General features: G+C 45.6%; 1 protein-coding gene across 5 annotated transcripts in view; it reads right to left on the minus strand.

Moving 5' to 3' along the window:
• CD44 (CD44 molecule (IN blood group)) overlaps window positions 1-19130 on the minus strand; it is a 91849-nt gene extending 72719 nt beyond the window's left edge. The window contains exon 1 of one of the 5 annotated variants that reach the window (XM_008002097.3): window positions 18856-19130. In XM_008002097.3, the coding sequence (XP_008000288.1) occupies window positions 18856-18922 (67 nt within the window). In that variant the 5' untranslated portion in view covers window positions 18923-19130. The remainder of the gene's footprint in view (window positions 1-18855) is intronic. The other 4 variants (XM_037999518.2, XM_037999519.2, XM_008002153.3 and 1 more) reach the window with 4 other exon arrangements.
• Window positions 19131-19884: the final 754 nt, after the last annotated feature.

The following is a 19884-nucleotide window of genomic DNA, read 5'->3' on the forward strand; positions in this document are numbered from 1 at the left end:
TAATTGGTGACTGGCAGAACTGGAACCCAGCTCTATCTCTGCAACCCACACAGTTTTCTGAGCACCCAGCACACCAGAGGCAAATCCCCCTAATGCATCCTTGACAGCCCAGGGACTCAATTATGTGGGCTGGAGTAAGCCTTCTCAATTCTGGCCTTTGGAAGAAGATAGGAGAGCTGGTTCTGAGAGACCCTGGTCCCTGCTGGACTATTTGAAAAGGATCTTATTTCTGAATGTCTCCCAGGGCTCTGGGAAGCTACTTTTGGAGAAGAAACCAGATGAGTTTTCCAGAGTTTTTAACAATGCAAACAATGCAGAATATAGAAGTGGCTGTTGACTTTAGCCTTCCAAACAATACAAAGAACAGGAAGTTCAAATAGATAATCAGGCTCCTTTCCTATATCATCAGAAACTATGCGGAAGGAAGCCTGGGGATGATCTGATGAGGCTTGTTTCCGAGGCGAGAGAGCCGCCCCAAACATGTCCCAGATGGGAGCCACACTGAGCAGACCCCTCAGCCCCAGCAAGAACTAGCCTGGAGTATCCATGTCTTGCTTCCCCATCCCTTGCCCGAACTGCCCTATCTCTAGAGGAAAAATGTTTCCTCCTTATCCCTCACACTCATCCTGAGTGGGCAAATGTTGCATATGTTCAGCTTCCCTTGGGGTGATAACCTTGCAGGAAACTGTGGAAGAGATGATCTCTTAGATGATGCCAGCCAAATAAGTGGGTACAGGGACTGGGGGGACTCACAGCCATGAGGAGGAAGGAGGGAGTGAGAGAAGATGTGGCCTGTGTATTGACTCTCCTCTGCTTTTCAAGCACTTGTCTCTCATTCCAATAGAAACAGGTAGGTTAAAAGATGATAGATATAGATAGATGATAGATACAAATAGGTAAAGATAGAGATAATTAAGAGATAGAGATAGATATATGGCAGATAGATGATAGACATAAAGATAGAGATAATTAATAGAGATAGATATATGACAGATGATAGATGGAGCATAGATAGATAGATAGATAGATAGATAGATAGACAGACAGATAGATAGATAGATGGATAGCCGATAGATAAACAAAGTTTTTTAAGAAGTTGAATTTGGAACTCACAGGCTGCATCCACCATGGTAAGCCACAATCCCACCAAAATCACCCCAATACTGAAGTGTATATGGGGCCTTCAAAAACGAGAATCCCAATTCAGTGTCTCCATGTGCTGGGCACTGTGCTAGGAGCCAGGAAAGATCCAGGCATTGAATAAAGCAGACAAAGTCACTGTCTCGATAGAGGTTATGGACCAATAGAGTAGACAGGTTATTTATTATTTTTTTTAATTTTAATAGAGAGAGGGTCTGGCTCTGTCACCCAGGCTGGAGTGCAGTAGCACAATCCTAGCTCACTGTAACCTCAAACTCTTGGGCCCAAGCACTACTCCCTCCTCAGCCTCCTGAGCAGCTGTGACTACAAGTGTGTGCCACCATGCACAGCCAATTAAAAATATATTTTTGTAGAGACAGGGTCTCACTATGTTGCCCAGGCTGGCTGCAAACCTCTGCTGTCAAAGTAAGTCTTTTGCCTCAGGCTCCCAAGGTGCTGGATTACAGGCATGAGCCACTGACAGACATTAAACAAGTTGACAACACAGCACAATAAACATAACACACACATGAGGTGTAGTAGGAGCCAAGCTCAGTGGAAAGGGAAGCCTTTTCTCTAAGAAGGACTGTGCTGTCCCCAAAGGAGATCTGTCTCTCTGAGGAAATGTCATTGCAGCTGAGAACTGAAGGATGGATTAGGAACCAACTGGCCAGTCTAATGCTTAACAAGGCTCAAGATCAGGAAATTCACCCTCAAAAGAAAGCATACACCATTTTGGTTTAGAATCAAATGGTTTAGAATCCATTTCCTTTAGATCATTCATCATTAGATACTGAAAAGAACCAGCCCGCTTTCTGCCTAAGACACAGTCACATCCTTCAGGTCCATCTTTAAACATCTCTGGATGCAGTCATCACAAATCCTTTAACTATATTAGGTGATACAAAAGGAAAGGTAAACAAAATCCTGAAGACTTCTCCCATGATGTTGGATTCATGAGCTAACTCTGTGGAGGAAGGGGACTGGCTCAGAAAGCCCTCCTGTTCATTTTTGGGTTTATTAAAAGGTTGAGATGCTAGACCCTTAAGCTTTGGACTCAAACTATTAGGAAGGACTTTTCCTGCCTATGAAAGAGCAATTTTTAATATAAAACCCAATAGTCGATTCCAGACCCCTTGAAAGTAAATCAAGTATAATGGGAGCAAATTATGTCCATGGTGACATGGACATCAGCTCTGGGGTAGAAACTAGGATTCAGATCCTGAATTTGCACCAATTAGCTGTGACCTTGACCTTTCATAACCTTGCAGAAGTCATTAAACTTTCATCCCATACAGGAGGACAATAATGCCAACCACGACGTTAATATGAGGGCTGCTTTAGATAATGGAACTGAAAACACTTCACACACATTAATACACGCTAAGAGTGCAGTAGAAAAGGGAAGACGGGCATTTCCTTTGAGGGTCATCATCTCATATTTAGAGAAAGAGATGCTCACTCAAGGTCGTAGTAATTCTTTTTTAATGGATCACTCTAGAGCAGTGGTCCTCACACATGGTGTAGCTCCAGCAGTGCTGAGATGGGTTGCAAGTAATGAGTTTCTAATGATAAAGTACTCAAGTGTGCAAAAGACTGGCTATTTCTTGTAAATTATAACAGATTTAAGATTATTCCCTAATATAATTCTCTTTTGTAGAAGAGAGGAAAGGATAAAGTTATAGCTATTATCATTGAGTATAAGCCACAGACCATCTAAGCCTCAAACTGCAGTGTGTTCCCCATGTGAGCTCTACCCATGAGGCATGTCTTCTCAGAAAAAGGTTGAGGATGTGGCATAGAAACACAAAAACTTAGCTTTGCCTTCTTTCCTTAGCCCAAATAGAGTCTCAAACCACACCTCTAGAAGGTAGATGGACTCCCTCACTCATTGTAGCCCACATTGTTACCAATGAAAAAGAATTATTCTACCTGAAGTGCAATTTTATTCAGAAACCCTGAACTTGTGCTACAGGAGAGGTGAGACCTCAAATCCCAGCTCCAGTGGGTGGATCATGATTGGTCTAAGTCAAACACTGTGGTCCAAGCTCTCCTTGCCAGTGATTGGTTAGGTGTGGGCATGTGACCCCATTCATCCAATGAGAAATAAGGAGAAGTCAATTACAGACTTCCCGAAAAGCCGTTCCTCCAATTTAAGAAGAGATGTTTGTTAATATGCACTCTTTCTTCTGCTGCTAAATATTGATTTTTTTTTTTTCATAGGATGCCTGGAACTGTAGGATTTAGTTTAGGAATATGAGGGGTGCTAAATTGCAGGAAGACACTGGGAGTGGCAGAATTGAAAGTTGCAAAAAAAACCCCTAAGTCTTGATAATATCATTGACTTTCTGGAATCATCCCAGACTTCTTGCCCTGGGAGGTAATATTTTATGAGGGTTGATTGTCCTGTTATTTACAGAAATATTCAGCTGGTATGTATGTTGTATATGTTATACACAACAGATAACAATCACACATGAGACACGTGATGGTTTGATGCATAGATGGGTTGTAGCTTAAGTTCAGTCATGATAGCTATAACTCCATCCCTGTCTCTCCTGCCCAATAAAACCAATTTGAGTAAAAGTGAGTGAGAAAGATATTATCATCGTCATTGGGAGAAGAAACTGATCTATTCTCAGTTACAAGACATAGTTGTTCACAACCAAACATTTGAATTAGCTAGTACCTATACTCTACTAATTTTTAAATATTTCTGTTATTACCTGTGCTTGCATCTGAAGGCATCTTAAATGATGTTTTTGTTTTTGTTTTGTCAGCACAACTATCTCACTGCTCTGAAAGAGTCTACTCTTGTCATCTCCAAGAAGTCACCAGCATGGAGCTAAAGGAGTGAGGCCCTAGGAGCCAAATGGTTGTACATCCATATCCCAGAATTTGTTCTGTTCCTCCCGCATGACCCCAAAAGAGGCACCTGAATGACCTTGGAAGACACCCTGTAAATCATCCCCTACATACACACTAATAAAACCCTAGGCCCAAGCTTCAGCCACAAGATCAAGGAACTTCCAATGAAATTGATAAGATTTGACTCTAAACCAATGCTTGTCACTCAAGATCCCTAAGTAAATTATGAATTTTTCCCAGTAGCTTAAAATAACATCTATACCATATGGCACTTTTTGCGTCTTCAGAATTTTTGTTTCCCTTCTCCTCAAATGTGTGCTTTTAAAATCCTGAGTCAGATTAGAGGTTCCCATGATTTTCTCACCACTGTCTATTACAGGGCAGACATGATAAACCACTTGCTTTCAGAATTTTGAGGTGTAAAATTTTTTTTTCTTGCTCTCTTACTCAGAAGACCCAATGGTGAGACAGTGAGAGGGTTGGTGCAGCTCTGCGAAGTTCGGCAAGGGGGTTCCTCAAGGAATTGTGGGGATCCTGGAGACATAGTTACTGCTATACATCCAACAGGTCTTGGGAGGCTTTCCCTGGTGCTTTAAATCAGATGATATCTCTCTATTATGCTCTCACAAGATCCAGTGTTTCTCCTTCATAGCACTTACCACAAGTGTAATTAAACAAAAGTATCATTACTTGTTTACTGTCTGTCTTCCAGATAGACTGTAAGCTCCAGGAGAGAAGAGACACTGCCTCTGTTGTCTACAGTGGTATCCCCAGTGCCTAGCAGAGCACAGATATTGGTGTTCAACTAGTGTGTATTGAGTGAACAATTGAATAATCTGAAAACCATTGATTGTTGACTCAACTCACAAAATTGCTCAGAGAGTCTGGGCAAGGCAAAGGTCAGGTTGCTCTGGGCCTTATGGTTTCCAAATGCTCATTAAGTCAAAAAGGATCAAAAATATACCAAATATGGATGTGCAAGACAGTGCACGAGGAACCAGTTTCAAGCGTAGTGAGGGCCCCAGTGCAGTGTAAACACCTACTCCATTTCCCATTGTGCCACTAAAAAATCCATTACCCTTTTATCTTCTTCTTGTTTTGCATTCCAAGTCTTGTTGTCCTGATCAGATCATTGTCTGCTTGTTTAGTTAGTGTCCTCTCTTTTAGCATCTCAAAGGATAAAATGAAAAGGAAACTGGACAAGTCAGAAGACCACGGTTTTGCCACTAACTAGTTTTGTGACCTTGGGAAAGTCACTTGCAGCCCTTGAGGCTTCCTTATCTTTCCAATCAAACAAGTGGGCTACAAAATTCCTGACACCCTTTCCCATTCTGACATGCCCTCATCTTTGGCTTTTTTGTCATCAGCCCATGATAACTTCCCATATAGGGTCCTTTCTCTCTTTCTCCTCTCCTTCCTCTTGGAACCCATATTTTGGTGCTGCTGCATGGGCTCAGCTCAGCTTGTATCTTCTAAGCTGTCCCATCAGCCTTAGCAAAGCATCTGATGATTATCCCATTCCCACCTCTAGCCCTTTATTGAATTATCCCAGCAAGGGCACTGAGAGTCACGCTAGCAGGCTGAATGAATTTGCAAGCCTTAGGAAATGGCACAACCAAGAACCCTGAGCCAATACTGGGCCCACCTAGATAAGGAGGGGATGGCAGCTTGGAGGAGACTGCTGAGCATTCCAAAGAATACAGTTTCAATGATTGGGGTCAACCAGCAACAGGAGACATAGATACAGGCGAAAGTTATCCTAGGTAATAATAGGACCTTGTAGTTTTGTATCACGTGCTTCTGCCTACTAGCACAAAACACTTTCACACCAGCAGGCAAAGGTGGAGAGGTCTAGGGGAGGCAGAGGGATTATTATCCCCAAATGGTTCACACAGTATATTGAACCATTAGACAGATAAAGCCAATAGCCCAAGGTCAAACAATTAGGCTTTCACAGGGTGGGAATTAGAGCAGAGTGTCCTAATCTTACCCGGGGGCTATTTCTGGTAGACTTTTGATGGAGCCTTTTGTTTATACCTTGGTTCTATCTTATCTTACCTGCCCAGGTAGCTAGCCTACTTTTTCCCTTGGGGATGAGTAGTGGGAAACTTGAGTGGCCCAGAGTGAGCTAGCTGGCCAGCCTGAGCTCAAAATCCAGCCTTCTTGATTTGGATGCTCTAAGCAGGACTCAGTGAGGTCCGTTCGTGGAATGCGGCTGCTGTTTGCATTTGGGAGGCACAGAAGAGCTTCCAGTGGCAGCTGAGAATGCAGAGGCTCCAGGGCTGATAAACGTTGTAATTAACGTTCACATACCACCCTTTCATCTTCAAAGGCTTTCCTCGCATTAGCTAGTTATTCCTCCTGTCGCCACCACGAGTGAGGCATCACTTTTGTCTTCTCAGTCTGCAGCTGAAGAAACTGATGGGGAGAAGGGACTCTTTGCCAGGAAGTCTGGCCCTTGTTCAAACACAGGAGATATCTGGATCCCAGCCTCTAACTTCAAGTGGGTAAATGGGAAGACAGAATGGGAATGAATGCTAACAAAAGGCTCAAATGACTAAACTCTGCCCTCTGGGCAATAGACTGCTTTTCTACTGTTCTAGAAGGAGATAGAGTCTATAGTATGGCTAGCTGGCCAGATTCTAGAATGGCTAAACTCCCAGAGGACTATACACACAACTCTCAGAAACATTAACAAAGAAAGCCTGCTGTTCTTCTACGGTGATGTCCATGTGATGCATGGGGGTCAAATCCTTCATACTGTGCCCATAGCAGACATCACTAATGGATCACAGCACTCTCTATACCTGAGCCAAGGTTTGACTTCTTAGCACAGCATTTTAGGAGGCCTCTAGGCAGTCAATGAGAAACGTTCCTTGAGCTAAAATCTATTTGTTATTGCCACAGTAGGTCTTGTTTGGGATTCACTTAAATTGCCACTCTCTAACCCAGGCGAAGTTGCCAAAGTTGGAGTTGGCCTGCTTCTGAACTCTGTCTAGCACTGTCTGAGAGGGTGATTCATGAGAACTTCTGAGTTTCTGGGGCAGAAAAATTGGGTCTTCTGCCAGTGGACAGTGCCACTGTTACTTGATTGCCTGGAATCTGTCCAACCTCATCTCTCACTGTTCTTAACATGAATTCTCTTATCCAAGCAGGCTGACCCCTCCCCCGGCCCCAGTCAAGCCATTCTTACTCCCCACTTAAAACTCCTGGCTCATGTTTTGCCCTTTCCTGGGTTTCTCTCTTCTCCCCTCTCTCTGTCCATCTTCTTTTCCACGTTCAACTCATCCTCAAATTCCTCGAAGCCTTCACATACAATCGAGATGTCTGTTTTTCCTGATCTTCTGACACTTGGTTATGCTCTCTTGCATAATTCTTTCACCTGTTTAACTTTACTTCCACCAAACGGTAAGCTCCCTGAGGACAGAAACTAGGTCTTCTGCTTTCCTCATTTCTGTCCACAGTGCTAATACATTTTAAGGAAATTTTAAATTGGTCAGTTTGTCACCATCTTATAACGGGAGAGACAGAGGCAACCAACAAGGGAAGGACCTTGCCCACAGTCACCCTGTGACTAAGAGGGAGAACCTCTCCTGGCTACGAGTGGGTTCTCACTTCTAGAATACTGTGTCTGTATGATTAGCTGGAGAGACAGATGACTGAACCGTATCTGCAATAACCGAGGGCATTGCACAGGATGTGAGATCTGAGAACATCTGGGATTTTATTTCAACTAATGGTCAGTAGATTCCAGATGGGTATAAAGTGAGCACAACAAGAAGGAGCTATGATCTGACCAAGGACATTCAGTGACGGATAGAATGCCAGAAACTAGCCTTATATGATAGCCTCTGACACACTTTGACAAACTCCTAAGTCGTGCAATCTCTATGATTTCCATTTTTTCCTTCTTTTTCCTGACCAAGAATTTATCTGGTTTTATGATGAAAACAAATTTTTACTGGGGGTCTGGAGGACTCTCAGAAGAAGCAGAAATTCACCATCTCACAGGCCTGCCTTGCTCAGTGCCTTGATTTGGGAGAAGATTATATATAATCTTTTGTTTTGTCTTGCTTTTTTTCCCTTAGATTCTCAGGCTACCCTAGTTGCATAGGATACTAGTGCTCACCCTGTAAGTACTGCTTTGTCTGAATATTGTGATTAATTTTGTACCAACAAGTTGCAGGGATTGCTTGCGGAAAGCTGGCAAGTCCAAGGTGCTCATGAAGCTCTGAGAGTGAAGGGAACAATTTTTCTCTCCTTTGGAGGTTGGTTTTTCTGGCCATGTGAAGCAATGTTTTTTAAAGTACAATATAAAGAGTACAGTGTTCAGACCCTGCAGGTAACCCCAGGACTGACTTCCTGCAGTTTCAGTTGTGTGACTGGGACATGTTGCTAACTTCTCTGGCCAGAGCTTCTTCATCTGCTCACCTTCCACATGGTCTAGAGGATTCTATGGAGTACTATGGGCAAAGCACTTTCTCCCTACGAGTCACTCTTGCCGATTGGAGTTAAAGTGTAATTGGGTCCATATGTTTATTTCTGGCATGGATTAATAATTCACTTTTGACATTTAATACAAATCAGGCATCAATTTTTTTTGACACTGCATTATGGTGGTTTTATGTTATTCTTTCCATTAGATTTTATGAGGCTTAGGTGTTAGTAAGCCCACAGAGTGACGAATTTATAGAACATGAGTCTGGAAAGGACTTCACAGATCAACTAGAATCCAACTCTCTCATTTTACACGTGGAAAAATAGAGGTAAATAGGGGTGAAATACTTTGCTTAGCAGCACATAGTGAATCAGTAATAAAAAGAAGCTAAGATATAATAATCATTTCTATTCTTGGGGTACCTTCTATGAAATAAACATTTAGGTTTAGACATTATGTGCTAAGTATTGTTCCAGACACTTAACAAGTGCAACTGCCTAAGCTCATGCTGCTGTTAAGTGGCAAGAATGGAATCAACTGGTGAGTGGGTCCCCCTGTCTTGTTCCATTGTCTTTATACCTTCTAAATGACTCTCCTCAAAGCCAGACCTCCTCATTTTCATTATACCACACCAAGCATCTGATTGTATGGAGGTGATTTTTAGTCTGGGAGGTTTACAAACCATTGACTGAAAGAAACAACTGCCCTTTTATTCCTCTGGCATGGTGACCAAAAAGCCAACAATTTTTCTCTGAGAATTGTTGAGAACATGACTTTAAGGTTTGGGGTCTTTTTATACACGAGGCCAGATTTGGAAGTAAAGGTGTAGACAAAGAGGCAGTCAGACCTATAGGAAATCCAGATCCCCATTCTACTGGACAAAATACAATGAGCTGTAAACTTTCCCTGCCTTGTGTTACATTTCAAACTTCAAGAAAGAATTCTTTAGACTGAAAAGAGTGCAGAGAACAGAAATTTCAAGGGGGGAAGGGGGTTGAGGATTGCTACAAGCAGCAATGGAGAAAAATGAAAGAAGATTTGTATAGACCAGAAAGAAAAAAAATGAAGAAAAAGAATTAGACAGAACCTATAAAAAATCACGAAAAATAAGTAACAGAGATGGCTTTGCTAGCCAAATCTAGAAACGTTATTAATTCAGTAAGCCATCCAAGTGTTTACTGAGTACCCACTATAATTGGGGAACTGTGCTGACTGCTCAGGGCTATTATGAATATGAAAATGTGTAGAGGGTTTGGGCTTTTCCCTAAGGAGCTTTTATGCTCACTGACAAAAGAGAAGAGATTGTCATTATACGCCATCCCTTAAACTTTCTCTTTTTAAATGGAGATGTGTTTGTGAGGTTTTTATGAATTTTCAGGGGGAACAATAGGAGAAAGTAAGTCACTTAAGGGAGTCTACAGGAATGTACCTGACCTCTAATGATATTGTAAAGACAACTAGTCTCACCACAGAGGATCCACTGCAAAAACAAACTCCTTAACAGGAGATTTATTCCCCAAACTTTTATCCCCTCTGTGTGAGCAGCACTCTTGTGGGTTACCTGAATTGCCCTTCCCCTCTTGCAGGGTAATGTGGGCCCAGCAACTCACTGGTGGCTGCGGAGCTGACATCAGCTGGTTTCCTGCAAGATGGTGCTTAGTTAGCTCTGTTGGATTCTGGTTTTTGGACTGCACACATTCAGCAGAGGCAACATCTCTGATTGGCATATAGTAGGTACTCATTTAGAGCATGCAAAGACTGGGGCTAGAGGCTTGGGCAGAAATGTCCTTCTAAGCCACAGGCAGGAGACCAGGTGTTGGATGCATGGAATTGTTTATTTCCCTGGCATCTTTTTTTTTTCTTTTCTTTTTAGACTGAATTTTGCTCTTGTTGCCCAGGCTGGAGTGCAATGGCGTGATCTTGGCTCACCGCAACCTCCGCCTCCCGGGTTCAAGTGATTCTCCTGCCTCAGCCTCCCGAGTAGCTGAGATTACAGGCATGTGCCACCATGCCCAGTTAATTTTTTTGTATTTTTAGTAGAGATGGGGTTTCTCCTTGATGGTCAGGCTGGTCTCGAACTCCCGACCTCAGGTGATCAGCCCGCCTCAGCCTCCCAAAGTGCTGGGGTTACAGGCATGAGCCACCATGCCCGGCCCTCTCCCTGGCATCTTAATGTACATAATGGTGAACACTTACAAAGTGGCTTTACTGTTACCGTGCTACTATCTTGGAAAGGAAGTGGAAAAAGATGCTGCCTAGTCCCATGATTGGTGTGTGGGTCCTCCGAGAAGTCACTGCAGGCCTGTTTAAGTGTAAAGAGATACATTAAAATTGAAAAAATAATTTTTAAAAGTTGGGGGAAGGGGGCTGGAATCTGGGATGAGTTCCCATTCCCAGGAAAAGGCCTGCGTCCCTTCCAGTGGGCTGAACCAGATGTTCCCAGGGGGCCTTGCCTCCTCCCTTCCTGGGTGGCTTTTTTCTCAGTGAGGGGTACCCAGAGGAAACTCTCTTGCTCCCTGATGGGATGGTCACATGCTGGGCCAAATAGAAGCCTGGTTGTCTGGTTTAGGCTAGGGCTGGAGAGAAGGGCTATAGCACACTTCCAGCTTTTGCCAAATTCCTTGTGCCCTGGATATGTACAACCCTACTCTTGACAATCTCTTTTCTCAGAGTTTCCCTCCTTCCCTCATCCATTCTAGCCGGTAGAGAGAGGACCCTGGAACCAAGGGCCTGTAGGCTGAGGGCAAATATTTTGCTGCTATTTGATTTGCTCATTTCCCAGTCAAAGTTCTAGATGATGGAGAACCGCTAATCAGCCACCTTCACTTTTCATCCAGGTGACAAATAATGAAGTGATAATGAACAAACAACTCAATTCACATCCCTCTCAGCCCTACCCTATCCTAATGAACAAACAACTGAATTCACATCCCTGTCAGTCCTACCCTATCCTCAACTTTCCATCACATAGAAGAGAGTAGAGCTTCTGTTCAGAGATCGGAATGAATGAGTCAACTCAGAATATGCATTGGAAGAAGTTTCTGTTACAACTTCCTCCTCCTTCATTTTTGCAGTTCTAGCCCCTTTCTCTGACATCACATTTAAAAGCTCTGTGGATGTTATGACCTCACCCACAACTAGATTCCCAAATGAAGTTTTTGAAAACAACTACAGTACTTCCAGGTACAATTGTCTGGATTTCCGGGGTGCCTCGACATCTTAATATGTGAAGAGAAGCACTCTAATGTAGTGACAAAGAGCATGAACTCTGTAGCCAGACATGAGTTTGAATCCCAGTGCCATCACTTATCAGCTGCATGGCCTTGGGCAAGTTACTTCAATTATCTGTGCCTCAGTTTCCTCATATGTAAAAGACAGATAATATCAGCACCACCTTCATGAGATCAGTGTTTGGATTAAACAAGGCAGTATATAGGAAACAAATAGAATGGCGCTGGTACATGATCAACACTCTGTAAGTGTTTGCTATTATTACTAATAGTGGTGAGAGTTCTCAGAAACATAGAACTTATGCAAAGATGCAAGCAGGAAAAGCATAAGAGCTCTCAAAAACAAAAGAATTTTCAGGCACTGCCAAAGGAGACTTGCAACGCCACAACAGCAGATGCTCAAAATGACTGGTGTATGTGAATAATCTCTTCCCTAAACTCCAGAGTTTTGCAATTAACCTTTACTTTTAAAAGCTGAAGACCTGAAAGTTTCTGGGACCTGAGTTTTGCAAATCACCTCCTTGGTGACTCAGTCCCTCCCCACCCACCTGAGATCTGTCTGCCCACACTTGCACTTAGCAGGGACACTTGCCTCAGGAGGACACACCCAGGCAGCCAGTGCACCTCAAACTCGGGGAGATCTGGCTCTGTGAGTTTCCATCGTTCCCCACCCCCACAAGATCCACCCCCTCATTCTGTGTTTGTCTCCCTGTCACTCAAGTCTAGCTGGGCAGACAATCTTCAGGAAAACAAAACCTGCCCCAGTTATGGGTAATTTCTGACATCACAAGCTCTGTAGAGAGGAGACATGGTTTGCCATTGCCAAAGTGGCTCCCTGTTGGATGTCAGGATTCCCTATGGATTTGCCCCTGAAGAAGCTACAGTAGTATCCGGCCAGACGACAGCTTGATAATTGCCCAAAGAGACCAACAGAGAAGGCAAGAATCTCCTGGGTAGTACTTCTACTTCTGTCTTCTGCCACCACCTTCCAGAAGCAGGTGTTGGGGCTGGAGGAGTGTGGGCCTCTCACCCAAGGATCTTAACCTCATATCAGTATCTCCAAAATAACTAGAACTCCAATCTGGCTGCTGCTGGGATGTGTTCTTGTTTTGAGGCTTAAATTTGGGGTTGGTGTCTTCATCTCATTGGCTCCCACTCCCTTCTCAGACCAACTATCTAGTAACCCTGTCTTTAGCCAGATGTCCCCAGCGGTCACAGCAGGCAGCCACCAAAGCCACAAACAAACAGATGGGTGAGCTCACTCTTCGGGGTAGACCAAACATGAGGCCTGTGGTGGGCAGTCAGTCAGCCAAGCGCCCTCCTCGGCCCTGTCCCGAGCAACACAGCCGTCACTACGGTTCTCACTTACACATAAATGTATTTGCACCTTAGCCATACTGACAGCATGCTTCCATATATATAGATAGCATGACTTATATTCTAGACATTCATTGAAGTTCAACAGTTATGTGTCAATACTACTGGGATCTGGGCCCACAAAAATGAATGTGACGTGATCCCTGTTATCTGGGGACTCCCCCAGTGCTGCAGAAGATGGACAGGAGAAGATACATTGGAATTTGTTTTCTTGTGGTTATTTTCCCCTTTAAGGGGCATGAAAGTCTTTAGCATTCTTTGGCATCACCAATTCCCACCACACACATAGATCCATCAGGCACGTACTTACAGGCACACCTGCGATGTATATATGTCCACATCCAGCAAACAAGAATCAAACATGTGGCTTATCTTGGTATGTCACACAGTGGGGTGACTGAGCAATGGAGAGAGGAGGAATATGAAAGACTTATCTCCAAAGTACACATGTCCTGGATCAAACATTAATTTAATTGACACCATCTTAGTTAAGGAGTTGTAAAGATGTGAATTTCTTTATGCAAAAAGCATTTTTTTTAAAAAAAGTGTTTGACTTTCAATTACATGAAGTCATGTATTTATTTGTGGAAAAATATATAAACATTTAGTCAAAATATACACTATACGTCAATTGGTAGAGTGTTTGCATATTTGAGATCCTGACTCTCCTGGAAAATCTGGAACACACAATGACTGTATCCATGCCAGACCAGACTCCAGAACCACAAACTTTAGAAAGTACCCCTTCTGGTTTACTCTGGCAAATTGGGCTTGCCTTCCAAACCCAGTTGGGCAGTTGTGGGGGCTACACTTAAAAAAATTCAACCTGCTAAGTGAGTGAAAAGTGGGATTCAAATTTAAGGTAGAAGGTATCAACCTCCCCTGCCATTCTAAAGAATGCCTGCAACCTTCCCATTAAAGCAGGGACACAAAGGAAATTGAGTCATCAGCTTCTTGCTGTTCAAACCCCAGAATTTCTCTCTGAGGCAGAAAAAGATCCCCTTTGAAAACTACACGGTGCCTGGTAGCATCTGCCACGTGCTTCAGCTCATTCTTTCACAAGAACCACTTCCCTTTCAGGCTCTTGGCTGGAGTGAGCTAAAGCGAAGGTGCTGGGGAAACACAAGTGCAGTTACTCTCTTATCCCCAGCCCCAGCCCCAGCCCCAGCCCCAGCCAGGAGGCAGTGCTGGGGAGGCCCAGGTGATCTCCAACCACCTCCTCTCCATCAGTGGACCCCAGCCTTGAAGCATCTGACACTGCAGGTGGATCCAAAACCTCACTTGGGTGGCCATGTGTCACCTAGAGCCACACACTGGGTTTCAGTTCAAGACCCATGTCAGCTTCCTGCCAGGGGTCACACAACCTACTAATGAGATGTGAGGAGTGGGTCTCTGGGTCAGTGCATGTGAAATGCTTGCCAGGTCAGAGTGAGAGCTCCTGTAGTGCTGCTTTCCTAATATTCAGGCAGAGGGCATTGCCCTAACTTGTCTCGTAGACAAGCAACCACCTCTCCCTTTATTCCAAACCTGCAAATGAGAGCATGCCTGGGAGGGCAGCTGGACTCTGATAAGGGAAGTGACTTATTTTAGTTACAAATAACTTGGTTGGCATCTCTGATATCTGTGGCCAAACCTGGGGAGACAGGCCAGGGCAGGACAGCCAAGAGTCCACAGCCTGCCACAGGGGTGGAGAGAGAAGCCACCCATGCAACGCTTTACTTATGCTAGCCACAGGAGACAGGGAGTGTGGGAGAGGCACGCACAGTTTTCAAAGTCCTCCAGACACGTAATGAATTGAAGGAGCATAAGCACTGGAGTCTAACATAGGAGGATGTTAGATGGCAGGAAATCCCAACTCCACCACTGGACCCTGGGGCAAGTCATGCCATCTCCACAAGTCTCGATCTCTTTATCTAGAAAATGTAGTTAAGAGAGTGCTAGGTGTATAGGGCTGTTGGGAGGCTTAGATAAGATATCCTGTGCTACCCCCTGGCTTCATGTCTAGCATAGAGTCAGTGCTCCCTGAGTGGTATTTCCTAGGGACTCAGGACTTAGGGCCCTGCTTTACATAGGACCATATGGTACCATAGCAGAGTGTCAGGCTTTTGAAACTTCGGTGCTCCTAACCATCTAGTGATGTTCCAGGAGGTGCTAGAAGCCGCAGGACAATACAGAGAATCTTTCTCAAACACCAACGCTGCTATATGGTCAAAAATATATGTCATGATTATTGCATTAAATTCAAATTGGGTATATTGTAGAGTAATATATAAAATTGTAATGACTGTGTAAGGTAGTATTTAAGGCGTGAAACAAATGTTGTTACCCCAGTAGATCACACCCTCCCCGCCCAGTGCAGGGGTTGGGGTTGAGGCTCCCACAGTCCTCATGATAGAGATATATGAGAGACCAGTGAAAAATGCCCTGCCCTAATATCTTAACGAGTCTCAGAGAGGGGAAGTCACTAGTCCCTCTCTTTCAGGTTTTCTAAATGATCCTTAGAGTTCCCATCTCTGAGTCTATGACAATGAGTCAGGAAATAGTTCCTGAATGAATGGAAGGGAATCTGTCATAAACTAAGAATTCCATGCTGTCCAGCATCCCCTCCTTTGTGGGGAAATTTGGGAAAAAACAAACGGAACATTTTCCTTCTGGCTGCCAGCCTCCCACACACACACATGTCACCATGCCTTTGCAGGAAGTGGATTTCCAATGTGTGAATGGGGAATACCTCAATTAATCAATGCTAGCCCCAACAGAGGTGAAGCTTTGCCTCTTTCCTTCTTCACATGGGAAAACACAGCCAAAGTTCTAACTCCCCGCAAGGGGCGGAGTCTCTAATGCTCAATTAGAGAGAAAGGAGCAGAAAGGTATGTGCCAGCCCCAAGCCCCAGGACTCTCAGACGTTCACCTCTTTCTCAACACCAGGCATGCAATTCCCAAGCAAAGAGCCCCTCGCCCACAGAGAAAAGGAGATGTGTGTGCATGAAGGACTCATCCCTGCTGGCCTCCACCAAGGGTCACTTTCTTCCTCCTACACAGGACCCCTAATTCAAGATACCTGTTCCCCAACTCAGAGTTTCTGGGTCCAATGTCACTTAACTACATTTGGCCATTTCTCCACTTTTTGCTTTCCCATACAAAGACTGGATCCCCTTCTCTTCCCGAAAGCCTTGCTCCTTTCCAAAGTTTCCTCTTGGTTGTCCAGAGTCCACCACTCCCCAGAATGGGACAACAAGAGCTCCTTTCCTTCCCCCTTCCTCCTTCTCCCTCCCGCCACCCACCCCATGCCCAGCCCCAAGCCCTGTGACAAAGTCATGTCTCCTTTCCAAGTCTCAGTTCCTGCCAAACAACTTTACAAGCACATGAAAGCGAGGGCCGGGGCAGTTATTGCTACTGGCACTTCATTGTGCTTCCTCTAAATGATGCTGCACAAAGGGGCCGTGGAAACTCGGGGCAGGAGGGAGCCTGCCGGTCTCTGGGAGAACCTCAAGGGTTAGGACGTGCCAAATATTTGGAGGTGGGGCCCTTTAGAAGAATCAGGGAGACAAGTTGGAAGGAGTCAGGAGTCAGAATGCCCAAAGACAAAGCAGAAGATGGCACTGGTAGGTAACATAAAATAAACTTCCCTAGAGGCCATAGGGAAACCACTAGGTCCCTCTTCTCTGAGGCCAGGCCCAGGGCTCTCCCTGATCTCCAACTTGACTCTTCTCTCCCATCCTGAGTGTTTCCACTTTTCAAGGGCTTATTTGAGCTCCAGTCCCTTTTGGAACTTTCCCTAAGGCCTAGAGTCCACCAAAATCCTTTCCTCCTTGAATCCTTTCCAAGTTTGTCCATCTTACACAGTCTAACATATTCTAAGCCTAGGCTTTGGAGCTCAGTGGAGCTGGGTTTCCATCCAGCACTGCTCCTGGCTATGTGAATGCCAGCAAGTCACTTAACCTCTCTAAGCATCAGTTTTCCTCCTGTCAAACAGGCCTGATAACAGGAAACTTCTTACTAGGCCATTGTGAGGGGAGAATGAGATAACACATGGAAAGGATTTAACATAATGCCTGGCACAGTGAAAATATACAGTGCATGGTAGTTAGTGCTATATTGCTTTTTTTTTTATTTTTATTTTTTATTTATTTATTTATTTATTTATTTATTTATTTATTTATTTTTAACAGAGTCACGCTCTGTCACCCAGGCTGGAGTGCAATGGCATAATCTTGGCTCACTGCAACCTTAGCCTCCTGGGTTCAAGCAATTCTCCTGCCTCAGCATCCCAAGGAGCTGGGACTACAGGTTTGCACCACCACACCCTGCTAATTTTTGTATTTTTTGTAAGACGGGGTTTCACCATGTTGGCCAAGGCTGGTCTCGAACTCCTGACCTCAGGAAATTTGCTGCCTCAGCCTCCCAAAGTCCCGGAATTAGAGGCATGAGCCACCATGACCGGCTGTGTTATTGCTGTCATTATTATTACTATTTCAGCTTCAGTCGTATAAATCCTAGATCCCCAAATCCCTACCTAGTAATGACCTCTTACTCACACAGAAAGGGAGATGCATGTGCACAGAGAACTCATCCTGCCTAGCCTCTACCTAGGGTCACTTTCTTCCTACTGCAGAAAGTAGGAAGATACAGAAAGCAGAAAGTAATTCAAGATAAGTTATACTGGGTACTCAATCTAAAGTAACCAGGTAGGACTGCGTTTCACTTTCTCAGTACCCCCGTGGAACTGGGTTAATCAATATTTGCTGAGTGGAATTTACTGTATGCAGGTTGAGCTGTCTTAATGACCAAGCTGGCACTTCTTAAGAGAAAAATTAATTTTGGCCAGCGATAAGCGAATTGGCCGTGCAATTATCTGTACATATATAGACAAAGAAAGAGAATGCTTGGAGTTGAGCCGTGCTAGAATATACCTTACACGCAGCCCCTCCCCTTCATAGCACTGACCCTGTTGGGATGAGATATTGGAGCCCTAGCCCCAGTGTCCCTGATGTCGCCGTGGTATCAAGGCTCTTCTCTCTGCTCTGAGGTTGCCAGGCAGGGAATATGAGCCACCCTACTGTTGAGATTTCCCCCACACTGATTGGCAGAAGCAGGAGGTAGCAAGGACCAAGCAGCTGGTCCAGTGGTTGCCTCTCCTATTCATGCTCCCTGTCCCAGGCTGGAATCTCATGGAGACCCAAGACTTTACCGCAGAGCTGATTCAGGCTTCCACAGCGCTAAGGTGGCAGTGGCAGTGCCTACTGTAAGCTTTGGAAAAATGCTCAGTGGGTAGTTGGGAGAACCCAGGACCCCTTTCTGGAAAACCCATTGCCAGCCAGTCTCACACTTGCAATTGTGACCCCTTCTGTGACCACCTTGATAACAGCCATTCGCCCTGTTCTAGCCCCAGTTCATGCCCCGCCTAGCTCTGCCCTGCCTAGACACAGCCCGGTGGGGCTTGCCGAGCCCTTGGGCACAGGAGCCTGTTAGTCCAGACACCGACTGCGCGCATCCAGGAGAACGGTTACTTTCTGCCATGTGCTCCAGCTCTAGCGACCTCGCCCAAAACTGCGTGCCGGCAGCCTGCCCAACAAACTTTCTTCTCTTTCTCTTTTTCTTTCAACCAAACGGTGCTTCCACAGACACATTCTCCAACAGTTTAGCGCAAATCCCAGCCCTGCTTTCCGGAGCCCAATGCACTTCGCAGGCAACTCACTTGACTCCAGTCCCCCAGGGCCGACTCAGCCGGAGGGGCTACCTCCGGGTCCGCGCTGCGCACCCCGCACCCATCTTGCTGCCCAGGATGCGGCGGGCACTCACCGATCTGCGCCAGGCTCAGCTGCAAGAGGCAGAGTCCCCAGGCTGCGTGCCACCCAAACTTGTCCATGGTGTCCAGAGAGAACGGAGGGCGCGGGGGAAAGGGGCTGGAGGATCCCTGAGCGCGGGGCAGGGGCCGGCGGAGGACGGGACGAGGATGGCGGACCGAACCTGGCAGAGGCTGGGGTCCGCTGGGCAATGAGGCTGCCTCGGAAGTTGGCTGCAGTTTTTATCGAGGTTTAAACAGTGACCTAAGACGGAGGGAGGGAGCGAGCGAAGGACACACCCAAGCGAGGGGGGCTGTGACTAAGCTGCCGGCAGAGGTTTAAAGAAGTAGCAGCCCTCCTGGGCGGGCCCCTCTGCCTCCGCCCCGTGCGCTGCTGAGGTTGTAAATAATTGGGGCTTCCGTGGACGTGGGTCGGGGAACCTGGAGTGTCGCGGGGTGCTTGTGCCTCCGAACCCCACCGGCCCCTGCGACCCGGGACGCACTGGCTTTCTTCTCCCGCCGGCCCCGCGACATCAGGACAGAGGATGACTGCATTATAAAAGCTTGCACCGTTGGGTTCAGCCTTTGGCCTCTCTTTTCCCGCTAAATTTCTCTTTGAATCCGGCTGGAGAAAGATCTCTGGGTTACACAGGTAGTTGGATATCCTGGGAGAGGAGCTGGAGACAGGGCGAGGTCTTGCCATGGGTGGCGCAGTGCCTCCGTGCCCACAGTGGGGAGTGAGGGGTGGGGAGTTGGTGAATCTTCCAGGTGGAAAGAGAGAGAGCTCATTCTTTTCCCCCTCAAAAACAAATGAAGCCCACATGGTTTGAATGAGTTTTTGCTTCTTGGCAGAACGGCTCAGGGAAAGCTACTGATGGCCGGTCATAGGGCTGGCATTTGGCTCGGCTAACCCATGTGTTCAAGCCAGTGGGTGTGGGCACCTCTCTCCACACACATGCTCATTCATCTTCCTAAATACCCTTCCATCCACCCATCCATCTATCCACCCATCTTTCCTCATGTCTTTCCGGGACTCTCGCATCCAT

The sequence above is a fragment of the Chlorocebus sabaeus genome, chromosome 1, assembly GCF_047675955.1.
Source record: "Chlorocebus sabaeus isolate Y175 chromosome 1, mChlSab1.0.hap1, whole genome shotgun sequence".
Lineage (NCBI taxonomy): Eukaryota > Metazoa > Chordata > Mammalia > Primates > Cercopithecidae > Chlorocebus > Chlorocebus sabaeus.